This window comes from Salvelinus sp. IW2-2015, linkage group LG18 (assembly GCF_002910315.2).
Source record: "Salvelinus sp. IW2-2015 linkage group LG18, ASM291031v2, whole genome shotgun sequence".
Taxonomy (NCBI): Eukaryota; Metazoa; Chordata; class Actinopteri; order Salmoniformes; family Salmonidae; genus Salvelinus; species Salvelinus sp. IW2-2015.
This window is the reverse complement of record NC_036858.1, coordinates 45,755,969-45,770,242: the sequence shown is the minus strand read 5'-3', so window position 1 is coordinate 45,770,242 and position 14,274 is coordinate 45,755,969. Positions and strand designations below refer to the sequence as shown.

General features: G+C 41.7%; 1 protein-coding gene across 1 annotated transcript in view; it reads left to right on the top strand.

Annotated features, from left to right (window-relative positions):
* The window catches only part of LOC111977336 (echinoderm microtubule-associated protein-like 6), an 84,354-nt gene extending 70,979 nt beyond the window's left edge, over positions 1 to 13,375 (top strand). Inside the window, 14 exon segments of the mRNA XM_070448550.1 lie at positions 1,571 to 1,649; positions 1,813 to 1,942; positions 2,065 to 2,163; positions 2,808 to 2,981; positions 3,166 to 3,374; positions 3,536 to 3,693; positions 5,624 to 5,738; positions 6,382 to 6,570; positions 6,795 to 6,967; positions 7,819 to 7,981; positions 9,908 to 10,011; positions 11,148 to 11,301; positions 11,435 to 11,535; positions 13,299 to 13,375. Of these exon segments, the coding sequence (XP_070304651.1) occupies positions 1,571 to 1,649; positions 1,813 to 1,942; positions 2,065 to 2,163; positions 2,808 to 2,981; positions 3,166 to 3,374; positions 3,536 to 3,693; positions 5,624 to 5,738; positions 6,382 to 6,570; positions 6,795 to 6,967; positions 7,819 to 7,981; positions 9,908 to 10,011; positions 11,148 to 11,301; positions 11,435 to 11,535; positions 13,299 to 13,323 (1,873 nt within the window). The 3' untranslated portion in view covers positions 13,324 to 13,375.
* Positions 13,376 to 14,274: the final 899 nt, after the last annotated feature.

Below are 14,274 nucleotides of genomic sequence, written 5' to 3'. Positions count from 1 at the left end.
ATATCATTAGTATTGATATTTTTACCTCTATTTAACTAAGCAAGTCAGTTAAGAACAAATTCTTATTTTCAATGACGGCCTAGGAACAGTGGGTTAACTACCTTGCTCAGGAGCAGAACGACAGATTTTTACCTTGTCAGCTCAGGGATTCGATCTTGCAACCTTTCGGTTACTAGACCAACGCTCTAACCACTAGGCTACCTGACACCCCAATATAAGTCAGATGTTTAACAAGATCAGTCTGTTAAACCCTAAGTGTGACCATGGACCTCAGGTCTCAGCAAGGCCACATCACTGTGGTAACCAACACCATCTAGGAAATCTAATTTTACAACACATCCCATAACTTAATTTTTAAGGAGGGTGGAATTCCACTCACCTTAAAGGCCCAGTGCAGTCAACCAAGTGATTTTCCTGTTTTCTATATACTGTATTTCCACACTATGCGATTGTAATAATATTGTGAAAATTATGTTAATGCCCTTTCAGTGTAAGAGCTGTTTGAAAAACCACCGGAATGTTTAAGCCTGTTGTGTTGGGATGGGGTTTTGGCCTGCCAGGTGACATCACCAGTTGGTAAATTAGTTAATAGACCAATAAGAAAGAGAGTTCCAAACCTCTCTGCCAGTAACAGCTAGTTTTCAGTTTTCCCCTCCTCACTCAGACCACTCCCAGACAGTCCTAGCAAAATTCTTACTTGAGAAATTGGTCTTTGCTATGAAGCGATTTTGTTTCTTTTATAAAACATTTATTGAAAACAATCACAGTAAGGGGGGTGACAGAGAGAGAGGGAAATACAGGGAAGCCTCACCGAGAGGCAGATGTACATGTGCTGCAGGCGGCAGTGCAGAGCTCCTAGACTGACTGAGTGGAATTTCATTCTGTGGCTCATTGCCATACATGTTAAATGTAACCTCAGCCAACTGGTGTGATGTGTCATTATTAGTGTAATCCTTATGTGAAAGTTGACGCTTGTTGATGTTGTGAATGTGATGTGTCACCTTGGTGATATGTGTGTGTGCAGCGGCTGGCCAAAATTCATACATGTGGAAAATGTAATGGGACAATTTAATTTGATGTATGCAATTTATTCCATACAGTATGTAGCACTGAATCTGTCTGTAGACATTGTGTAGTATCTATAGTGTCATGGGGCACACTGAATGTTTGTGTATTTATAAACAGTAAGGCCTATTATGAGTGATGAACAAGCAATGATATACTGTAGCACTGCTTAACAATCTTTCTATTCAGAGTGATATGACTGATTGCAGCTGTTTTGTTCTCTGAGTTGCTCAAGCTGCAGTTTACTCCATAGGTCTATTCTTTCTCACGTGCCCTCTTTTATATATTTCTTCCTCTCTTTGTTTCTATCTGCCTCATGTCAGACCAGACAGCCTCTTTAGAACGTGGCCTAATCTATCCTTTATGTGCCATTGCTGTGTCCTATAATGAAATTGTTCTGAGAAAACATGACTTGTTTTTTTGGGGGAAGATCTGTGGTAAACATGATAATATATTTGTCCAATATCAGCTGTGTGAGGCAGTTCTACCTGTTTACTCTCTGCAGGCCTCCTGTTAGCCGAGCTGCTCCCCAACCAGAGAAGCTACAGAAGAACAATATCACCAAAAAGAAGAAGCTTGTTGAGGTTTGTCTCACAGTGGTTTTAAAGTGAACTCTGAATAACTCTGACGTCGTACTCATCCTATTTTACATGTTCATGTTACATTTTCACTGTTTGTTATGAAACAGTGTTGGGAAGGTTTGGTGCACAGCGGGATGTGATTGGTCAGTGATGTGTGTACTTTCAGGACCTGGTGCTGGACCACGTGTTTGGGTTCAGGGGCTTTGATTGTCGCAACAACCTTCACTACCTCAACGACGGCGCCGACATTGTCTTCCACACAGCAGCCACGGCTATGGTGCACAGCCTCACCACCGGTACAGCTACATGGCCACACTTTTGGATACCCTACTCAACATTAACTTCAGGGCTTGTGATATATAGGAATGTACATGATAAGATGAAGATGAACTCTGTGTTTAATGCTATTTCTCCTCAGGGACTCAGAGTTTCTACTTGGAACATACAGATGATATCCTCTGTTTGACCGTCAATCAACATCCAAAATACAAAAATGTAATCGCTACAGGACAGATTGGTATGTCCTGTACTGCTGTGAATGAGCGTGTTTAATTTAATTTTGATTGTGGTTGTGTTTATGTACTTTGCATGTACTTATTCGTAGCATTTGTGCGTGGGCTGAATGTGTGCAGATGAGAGAAAGAGCTAGATATTGAATGCCTTATCATCTTTTCATTTTTCTGGGCCATTTTTGTGACCGGTTTAGTCTGCATTGGCACATTTTCATTTTGTTTGGTGCTAGAATTGGTTGTATTGGTGCTTTATATCATAATGTCCTCAGCAGCATCTGACAAAGCACTCACTTTAGATTTCAATTGTAATTTTGCTGCCTAATTTCCCATCGCTCACACACCACAGGTGAAGTGACAGACCTACCAGGTAAAACGCCTTCCAGACTGCCCCTTGTACTGATGTGTTCTACAGTTTTACCCTATAGGTTTACCCTTTCCTTGCTGTTCTCATACAGTTTTCCCAGTGGGCTGTCCTCTGTTTTCTATCCTTAGTTTGTCCAGTAATTATCCCTCTGTATTGTTCCATATTGATTCAACCTAGACTCTGCCGAGACATTCTATCTACTACAGACAATTATTTGGCCTTTATTGCTCCATGCTGCATCCCTATATACTTGATCAGAGTATGATCTTTTTCTCTGTACTGCAGGCACCACCCCCTCCATCCACGTGTGGGACGCAATGAGTAAACAGACACTGTCCATCCTGCGCTGCTCTCACACTAAGGGGGTGGGCTACGTCAACTTCAGCGCCACAGGCAAGCTGCTGCTCTCTGTGGGGGTGGAGCCTGAACACACCATCACTGTGTGGCGCTGGCAGGAAGGTGAGCCATTCTGACCCTGGTAATATACACTGAGATGGTGGTAGGCTACAGCTTAGATTGGTCTGTGATAAGTGGATTTTTTGTGATAATTAATCGTAACAATGTTGTTAGATATCATTCAGTAAACTGTAAATAACAGGTCTCAGAAGTGTGTTTGTGCTTGTGTGTGTGTTCCCCTGTCCAGGTGCTAAAGTGACCAGTAAAGGAGGCCATCCAGACAGGATCTTTGTAGTGGAGTTCCGGCCAGACTCCGATTCTCAGTTTGTGTCTGTTGGCATCAAACACATCAAGTTCTGGACACTGGCTGGAGGCTCTCTCATGTATAAAAAGGGAGTGGTGGGCTCAGTGGAGGATGGCAGGATGCAGACCATGTTGTCTGTGGCCTTCGGTGCTGTGAGTATTGACAGAATTTTTAACTAAACTCTTTAATTTGCCCTAATGGATTTGATTTACCCTTGACTAATGGGCTAATATAATCAACCATGTTTTCTGTGATTCATTTGAGATACATTTGAAGTTTTGTGATCCTATCTGTGTGGTTTCTCTTTCTCCAGAATAACCTAACATTCACAGGTGCCATAAACGGGGATGTGTACGTGTGGAGAGATCACTTCCTGCTTCGTGTCGTGGCTAAAGCCCACACCGGGCCAGTGTTCACCATGTACACCACACTGAGAGACGGCCTCATCGTCACAGGGGGCAAGGAGAGGCCGTGAGTACCGCACTGCTGCACGACCACTGATGATCCACTCAATGATCCTCTTAAAACACCATTCCTTATCAAACCAAAACAACAACACAAAATAGCACCAAAATCACATCTGGAATTCCACTGGCTAACACTCTCCTCTTGTGTCCGTGATGATGACGATACAGTTGAAGTTGGAAGTTTACATACCCCTTAGCCAAATACATTTAAACTCAGTTTTTCACAATTCCTGACATTTAATCCGAGTAAAAAATTCCCTGTCTTAGGTCAGTTAGGATCACCACTTTATTTTAAGAATGTGAAATGTCGTAATAATAGTAGAGAATTATTTATTTCAGCTTTTATTTCTTTCATCACATTCCCAGTGGGTCAGAAGTTTACATACACTCAATTAGTATTTGGTAGTATTGCCTTTAAAATTGTTTAACTTGGGTCAAATGTTTCGGGCAGCCTTCCACAAGCTTCCCACAATAAGTTGGGTGAATTTTGGCCCATTCCTCCTGACAGAGCTGGTGTAACTGAGTCCGTTTTGTAGGCCTCCTTGCTCGTACACGCTTTTTCAGTTCTGCCCACAGATTTTCTATAGGATTGAGGTCATGGCTTTGTGCAGGCCACTCCAATACCTTGACTTTGTTGTCCTTAAGCCATTTTGCCACAAGTTTGGAAGTATGCTTGGGGTCATTGTCCATTTGGAAGACCCATTTGCGACCAAGCTTTAACTTACTGAGTGATGTCTTGAAATGTTGCTTCAATGTATCCACATAATTTTCCTGCTTCATGATGCCATCTATTTTGTGAAGTGCACCAGTCCCTTCTGCAGCAAAGCACCCCCACAACATGATGCTGCCACCCCCGTGCTTCACGGTTGGGATGGTGTTCTTCGGGTTGCAAGCATCCCCCTTTTTCCTCCAAACATAACAATGGTCATTATGGCCAAACAGTTCTATTTTTGTTTCATCAGACCAGAGGACATTCTCCTAAAAGTACGATCTTTGTCCCCATGTGCAGTTGCAAACCGTAGTCTGGCTTTTTTTATGGTGGTTTTGGAGCAGTGGCTTCTTCCTTGCTGAGTGGCCTTTCAGGTTATGTCGATATAGGATTTGTTTTACTGTTTCCTCCAGCATCTTCACATGGTCCTTTGCTGCTGTTCTGGGAATGATTTGCACTTTTCACACCAAAGTACGTTCATCTCTAGGAGACAGAACGCGTCTCCTTCCTGAGCGGTATGACGGCTGCTTGGACCCATGGTGTTTATACTTGCGTACTATTGTTTGTACAGATGAACGTGGTACCTTCAGGCGTCTGGAAATTGCTCCCAAGGATGAACCAGACTTGTGGAGGTCTACAATTGTTTTTCTGAGGTCTTGGCTGATTTCTTTTGATTTTCCCATCATGTCAAGCAAAGAGGCACTGAGGTTGAAGGTAGGCCTTGAAATACATCCACAGGTACACCTCCAAATCACTCAAATTACGTCAATTAGCCTATCAGAAGCTTCTAAAGCCATGACATCATTTTCTGGAATTTTCCACGCTGTTTAAAAGCACGGTCAATTTAGTGTATGTATACTTCTGACCCACTGGAATTGTGATACAGTGATTTATAAGTGAAATAATATGTCTGTAAACAATTGTTGGAAAAATGACTTGTGTCATGCACAAAGTAGATGTCCTAACCGACTTGCCAAAACTATAGTTTGTTAACAAGAAATTTGTGGAGTGGTTGAAAAACGAGTTTTAATGACTCCAACCTAAGTGTATGTAAACTTCTGACTTCAACTGTATATTCAGTGGTGTGTCCAGAACATTTTGAATGGGGTGGCCAAGTTGGGGCACAGACCCAGTTTAGGGTTAGGGAAAATAGGATTTTGAACAGGAATCAATTGTGTCCACAAGCTTAGTAAAATGTGTGTGTGCACGGCACATGCTTTCTCAGTACAAAGGAGGGCGGTGCAGTGAAACTGTGGGACCAGGAGATGAAACGTTGCCGAGCGTTCCAGCTTGAGACGGGACAGACTGTTGAGTGTGTGAGGTCCGTTTGCCGAGGCAAGGTGAGTTCAGCACAGCCAGCACACACCCCAGTGGGAAAGACTATAAGTATGCATACAGCAAATGTTAAACCTGAAAATAACTCCCTGAAAGTTCCCTTTGGAAATAAATATACAGTACACTAGCTAGCTATATTATTTAAAAAACAGAATGGTACCTTCTCATCTGCAGCTACAAATATCTTCTCATTGGATAGACTGATGATTAGACATTAGATAAGACTTGGTTTTGAGTCAGAATTTTTTGGCCTTTATAACTGCACTATCTATTTGGTGCTCTTTCATACACACTTGCTCCTTGTTTATTGCACTGCAACAGAACATACATTTTGTTACAGAGTTGGGATATTCAAGGTCAGAGAAGGTATTAATGCAGCGAATAAAATCACTTATTTTTTCAATCGGGAAAAAGATAGCTGAGTCATTTGTTTGGAAAGGTCTTTGCTGGCTTTCTTCCCATACTGTGGCAACCTTCAGAAGCTCCTAGCCTACCCAGCAGCTTTAGCCACCTTTACGGTAGTAGTATGGGAGATGTGACATGTTATTTGAACCAGTCTTTCACGTTAAGTTTATTTTACGTCTATAGCTTCAACTAGGGTTTTTGAAGGGTCAAAAACAGTAACCTTCTTGTGTGCCTGTCTACCAGGGTAAGATATTGGTAGGCACAAAGGATGGTGAGATCATTGAGGTGGGGGAGAAAAACGCTGCGTCCAACATCCTGATCAACAGTCACATGCAGGGCGAGATATGGGGCCTGGCCACCCACCCCTCTAAAGACCTGTTCATCTCCGCCAGTGACGACGGAACCATCCGCATATGGGACCTGGCCGACAAGGTACAGCACAGAGAAACACTATGGTCTGCTGAGTTGCATTTGCACTTACATTGAATGTCTTTCATCATTTATTCGCTGAAAAAAAATATTTGAATCTCAAATTACAGTTTATTTGTGTTTTTGGTTTCCTTTGCACCTGTATTTAGTTAGGATGGTATGTGGCCATTCTAAGGCTATGTCTCATGTTTTGTTATCTTCAACCCTGCTGTCTGTTTCCTTGATAGAAACTGCTGAACAAAGTGAGCCTGGGCCACCCAGCCAAGTGTGCCAGCTACAGTCCTGATGGGGAGATGGTGTCTGTGGGCATGAAGAATGGGGAGTTCATCATCCTCCTCACCAACTCACTTAAGATATGGGCCAAGAAACGAGACCGCAGTGCTGCCATACAGGACATCAGGCAAGAACTGAGGAGAGATAGGAGCCACCTGGAGCTGGGCTCTTGCACTTTGACTAGACCATTGTCTACTTCCTGGCTCAACCCTAACCCTGAACCAGATACCTATCCCTAGCTTCATGTCCACATCCTGGCAGTAACCCTGACCCTAGCATCAAACACAACTCTAACCCTAACCCTAGCTTCATGTCCACATCCATGTTCAAACCTAGCCTCAACCACAACCTTAATTAACCCTATCTTCATGTCCACACCCCGGTTCACTTGAGAAATAATAGGAGAGCCGCACACTCTAGGAGCTCAGATGAAATAATTGAATAACCTAATATCCAACGTTTCAACAGACAAGCTGTCTTCATCAGGGTATAATGACAGACACTGCGGATCACTAGGTTATTTAGTGTCAAAGGACACACACAGGTGTCTGTAAACGTTGAGACCGAGGGGAGCAAGGGTCTTTAAATTAAAGATCCAGGCAGCCTCATGTTTTAACAATAAATTGTCGAGGTCACCCCCTCTCCTCGGTTTAACCTTAACCCTTGCCTCAGCCACAACCCTGATTTGGCATAACCCTAAGCTTAATCTTGGCATAACTCAAACCATAGATTTTTGTTTAACCCTGGCTCAACCCAAATATGACTCCCCCCACCACTGAATTCCCAATTTAACCCTTGGTTACAACCAAGGTTAAAACTAAGCAACATTAAAGGGATTTTTCAAATTCTGATTTCACTAAAAAGGGGAAGTAAACTCATTTGAAATGACATTGGTTCAGTTAAAGGCCAGTCAATGACCATTGAACTCTGAGGATGTCTGTCTATATATATATTATGTCTATTGTGTGACCCTCTCAGGTTCAGTCCAGACAAACACCTCCTGGCAGTGGGCTCAGTGGAGAGTACGGTTGACCTCTACGACCTTACCTTGGGCCCCTCGCTAAACCGTGTGGGCTACTGTAAGGACATCTCCAGCTTTGTTATCCAGATGGACTTCTCTGCAGACAGCATGTTCATTGAGGTATGCTACACTGACCATGATAGTTTAAAAACAGGCTGAATATGATAATTCACTTGAGAGCTGTTGTTGTTAAATAAACAATAGACACTACATGTGTCCTAAAACCACACAAAATAGATAGTGGAATGAGTTAAATGTTATTTTGCTGTCAAGGTCATTATGTTCGAATAGTAAAAAAAAATTATATTATTTGATTATTGTGGAAACCAATTGAGCTAAATCTACAACCTATGTTGTTTAATACAGCACTCTTGACCATTTGATCATGTTGCACAGTGTGTTCTCACCATGATGGACACTCATATATCCATTTCAAAGCATACTGAATGTGGAAAAACCTATATTTAGACACACACATGTATGGCAGGCAGGTTAGCCAAGTGCCCTTCTAGTTAAAGGTACTACACATAGGATTTTTTTTTAAATTGTTACAGTTTAATTTTTGAAAATGTCCATAAAATATCTGCCCTAAATAGTGGAATGACAGTGTTTTCACAGTATTACTTACCTGCCAGTGTTGTGATTGGCTGTCATATTCACCTATGGATTTCTCCCGCTGGAGCGGCATCTGTTGTCAAACTGAGATACCTGTTCTGACTTTTTGGCTTTGTTATCTAGTGAAAATCACTCCTGTTTGGAAAAATTCTACAGTTTTACCACTTGAATAGTGTAGGAAATCATTGTATCATCTAAATCGCTGTGAAATATATTTTCAATAACAAAATATAGTTTTTACAGCTGTTTGAAGCTGGTGGACCAAAACTGCTGTTTGAGGCTGGTGGACCAAAACTGCTGTTTGAGGCTGGTGGACCAAAACTGCTGTTTGAGGCTGGTGGACCAAAACCGGAAGTATCTTTTGTTTTGGTCCACCAGGTTCAAATAGCTTTAAAACAATATTTTTTGCTATAGAAAATATATTTCACAGCGATTTAGATGGTATGATGATTCCCTAAACAATTCAATGCTTGTTTTCTCATATAAACTGAAATTGAGCGAATTTTAGCAACCTGGAATTGACAGAGCGATTTCCACTAGATAACACAGCCACAAAGTCAGAACTGCTTTCCCAGTTTGACAACAGATGCCGCTCTGGGTGGAGAAATCAAGTGGCGAATATCACAACACTGGTGGGTAAGTAATACTGTGAAACACTATCATTCGACTATTAGCGGCAGGTATATTATGGACATTTTCTGAAAAACAATGCAACAAAAAGATTCCAACCTGTGAGTAGCACCTTTAACAGTAGTCTGGAGCTGCTCTAGAGTAACCTCGCGCATCAGTATGCTACAAAGTAACCCTATCTGAGGTATTTCTATAGACTCATTCCTTGCTGTTATGGAGACCCTTGCACCTTTTCTGAAATGTTGATGTGACTGGCACATGATCAGAAACAGGGTAAGATGGTGACTTGGCCTGCTAAATTTAACCTGACCTCAGCGTACAATTACAAGTACAAATGTGTCTGTGGCTTGAAGGGACAGATGCAGAACACAGAAGGGGAGGTACCAGTATAGTTGGCCAAGGTCCTCCCAGTCCATTTGAAGTTATATAATGGACTAAGCTCATTACGATTTCATTGTAAGGCCGGGATTCAATCCGACTGTGGGTTTTCGACAATGCGGCAATGTCCCCGCGTTCACAGAGATTTTACAGTAAACCCTGCATCTGTCGGCTCAATCGTTAATTGCCTTTAAAAGCCACATTGTCGACAACCCACGGTCTGATTGAATCACAGCCTAAATCCATGTTTTGGTTCATACATTCTTTTTCTTCCTAGCTGTGCAGACTGAGCTGTGCAGACAGTGCTGGTAGATAGATGACTGATTGATTTCAGAGTGATATAATATGACGACATCTGATAGAGGTTGTGTGTGCATATGCATGAGTGTGTGTTCTGACGTGTCACTGGCTGTGTGTCTACAGGTGTCCACAGGAAACTATAAGCGCCAGGTGCATGAGATGCCTTCTGGGAAAATTGTGACAGAACAGACTGTGATTGACAGGATCACCTGGGCCACCTGGACCAGGTAGAAAGATTAGTTGTAGTCACTGGAATTCAATCAAACCCACATACTCTCTAAAATCAAAACTGAGCTCCATATTCAGTAAAGAACGCAGGCACTGCACGGTAACACTATTGAGATATTGCGTCAACAATGGGAGCTACACGTAACAGCTCACTCTGGTAGGGACATTGCAATATGGCAAGCCAAAGCAATACAAATACATTGCTGGTTCAACTTTTTTGAGCTTTAGGCTCGTTGAAGCCATCTGGGCACGTTTGCGTACGGATGTTTAGTGGTGCACACCCAGACATGTTGTTTTGTAGTTGTGTTTGGGTGTCTGTTATTGATCAATGGAATAATAGAGGTCAATCAATACTGTCTGCAGCACAGCTGTCACTGTCCACTTCTCATGAATAGACCCCAAACTCCCTCTAACATCAGTCTTCCCAAGGTTAATGGGTTAAAAATAGATTCTGCATATAAGCAGTAGCATACTTATTAGGCAGCCTGGTCTCAGAGCCATACGAAACATACTTTACATATTTATGAGCACTTCCAAGACGTATGATATCTACTAATAGTATAGTTCCTTTAGACAGAAACAAAAGTAGGGAGGTTGGTTGGAGAGGATGGATGGGCGTAATCCGCGACCGTCTAGCAATCCAAAGGCTATTCGTTCCGAGTCGCATCGGGGACAACTGTAGCATTTTAGCTAACCCTAACCCTTATTCTAAACTTAACCCAATTCACCTAACCTGCTACGTAAATTCTAACATTTTATGGAAGTTATCCTAACCTTTGTCATTAGTTCCCCTAACCGCCATAATGCAACGTAATATATTATAATAAGTCTCACCGCTTTACGTACATAATAATACAAATTGCCCTGAGACCACGTTGTAATGGGAAACAAGCTAATGTCTGGTTGAGATCTTTAGTAGTATGCAGGAATCCTTTTTTTTTCTTTCTATAGTATACATATGTTTTACTACTGAGGAGAGAAATTTACTATAGTAATTCAATTGACTTGGATGAAACTCAAAAATGGCTATTCTGTGGTGGAACAATGTTATCTCAGTATTTTACTGGCAGGCCTGTGGTTTTGTGCAGCATATTCTGCAGTCTGAGCATGGCTCCTCTCCCTCATTTCTTCTCAGTATCCTGGGAGATGAGGTGCTGGGTATCTGGCCACGGAATGCTGATAAGGCTGACGTCAACTGTGCCTGTGTCTCCCACACCGGACTCAACGTGGTCACCGGGGACGACTTTGGGCTGGTCAAGCTCTTTGACTTCCCATGCACTGAGAAATTTGTGAGTGCTTCACTTCCTCTCAACAATATCACTGTGATATATTTTTTAAGCTATGTAGTTACTGAATCCATAGAGCAGACATTGTTGGCAGTGGCTGCTCCAAATGTTTAATACATCTTTTGATCCTCTGCAGGCCAAACACAAGCGTTACTTTGGGCACTCGGCACACGTGACCAACATTCGCTTCTCCTATGATGATAAATATGTGATCAGCACTGGAGGATATGACTCCAGGTACAGAGCTTGTGTTAAAGCTTAACCACATGTCAGATGAATTACGTTATACAGTTGAAGTCGGAAGTTTACATAAACTTAGGTTGGAGTCATTAAAACTCGTTTTTCAATCACTCCACAAATTTCTTGTTAACAAACTATAGTTTTGGCAAGTTGGTTAGGACATCTACTTTGTGCATGACACAAGTCATTTTTCCAACAATTGTTTACAGACAGATTATTTCACTTATAATTCACTGTATCACAATTCTAGTGGGTCAGAAGTTTACATACACTAAGTTGACTGTGCCGTTAAACAGCTTGGAAAATTCCAGAAAATAATGTCATGGCTTTAAAGCTTCTGATAGGCTAATTGACATCATTTGAGTCAATTGGAGGTGTACCTGTGGATATATTTCAAGGCCTACCTTCAAACTCAGTGCCTCTTTGCTTGACATGATGGGAAAATCAAAAGAAATCAGCCAAGACCTCAGAAAAAAATTGTAGACCTCCACAAGTCTGGTTCATCATTGGGAGCAATTTCCAAATGCCTGAAGGTACCACGTTAATCTGTACAAATAATAGTACGCAAGTATGAACACCATGGGACCACGCAGCCGTCATACCGCTCAGGAAGAAGATGCGTTCTGTCTCCTAGAGATGAACGTACTTTGGTGTGAAAAGTGCAAATCATTCCCAGAACAGCAGCAAAGGACCATGTGAAGATGCTGGAGGAAACAGCAGGTACAAAAGTATCTATATCCACAGTAAAACTAGTCCTATATCGACGTAACCTGAAAGGCCACTCAGCAAGGAAGAAGCCACTGCTCTAAAACCGCCATGAAAAAGCCAGACAACGGTTTGCAACTGCACATGGGGACAAAGGTTGTCCTCTGGTCTGATGAAACAAAAATAGAACTGTTTGGCCATAATGATCATTGTTATGTTTGGAGGAAAAATGGGGAGGCTTGCAAGCCGAAGCACACCATCCCAACCGTGAAGCACGGGGGCGGCAGCATCATGTTGTGGGGGTGCTTTGCTGCAGGAGGGACTGGTGCACTTCTCAAAATAGATGGCATCCTGAGGAAAGAAAAGTATGTAGATATATTGAAGCAACATCTCAAGACATTGGTTAGGAAGTTAAAGCTTGGTCGCAAATGGGTCTTCCAAATGGACAATGACCCCAAGTATACTTCTAAAGTTGTGGCAAAATGACTTAAGGACAACAAAGTCAAGGTATTGGAGTGGCCATCACAAATCCCTGACCTCAATCCTATAGAAAATGTGTGGGCAGAACTGAAAAAGCATGTAGGAGCAAGGAGGCCTACAAACCTGACTCAGTTACACCAGCTCTGTCAGGAGGAATGGGCCAAAATTCACCCAACTTATTGTGGGAAGCTTGTGGAAGGCTACCCAAAACGTTTGACCCAAGTTAAACAATTTAAAGGCAATGCTACCAAATACTAATGGAGTGCATGTAAACTTATGACCCACTGGGAATGTGATGAAATAAATCATTCTCTCTACTATTATTCTGACATTTCACATTCTTAAAATAAAGTGGTGATCCTAACTGACCTAAAACAGGGAATTTTTACTAGGATTAAATGTCAGGAATTGTGAAACTGAATTTAAATGTATTTGGCTAAGGTGTATGTAAACTTCCGACTTCAACTGTAGATACTCTACAATGAGTAGTTGCATTAAAAACTGATTTCAGACAGGTCTGATTCAGTTATGATTTTTTGTTTGACTGATTGCTGTATTGTCTCCCTCTTTTTCAGTGTCTTTGTGTGGAAATGCCTATAAACCAGAGTCTTTTCTCCACAACCATGCATTCAGACTCCTTAGCCTAACGCAGTAAGTCTTGGATTCTGACAAGAATGCAGCCAGGATCCCAACGCCTCAAGTGTCTGGCTACGGTCAATCTTTTGCCTGACATGCTGCAACTATGTCTCCCCATCCACCTGTGGGGGAGAATGGGGTGCAATACGCTAATCACTGTACTATTAATTCAAGTCTAAGCATTAGGCAGAGCAGGTAGCTCCTTTTCTAACAGGAAATTACTTTGAAGCAGATTTTTTGCCACTAGAAAATGGTGGATTTTCTGTCCAAACAAGAAATTACCATTTGTGTTTACATTCTCATCTGCTTGTAATGAAGGACACATGAAAACAGGTTGCCACGCCAGCTATTGATTTATATGTAAACCATTGATAATGGCTGGGATTCAATCCGATTGCGTATTGTCGACAAGGGGGCTTTTAAAGGCAATGTTCCCGCGCTTGCGGAGATTTCATTCACAGTAAACGCTGCAGATGTCAGCTCAAGCTGAAATTACCTTTAAAGCCTCAAGTCTAAACTCTGTCTAAGCCGGGGATAGCATATGGAATTGTTTTAATATGGTAATACCAAGGATTATTTAGCTATTAGATTTTTTATTTTAAGACCCATTAAGGTATCCAAACAATATATACAAAAATTGGATGAAACATTGAATTTGGCATTACTGCTATTTGCCAACAGAAACACATTTAATAATGTGAACAACAAATAGTCCCCAAAAAATCTAAAGGAAGATTGTTTTGAAGTGTCTGCCCAAAATCTGAGACATAAAGATCAGGAAACAATATATACACTGCTCAAAAAAATTAAGGGAACACTAAAATAACACATCCTAGATCTGAATGAATGAAACATTCTTATTAAATACTTTTTTCTTTACATAGTTGAATGTGCTGACWACAAAATCACASAAAA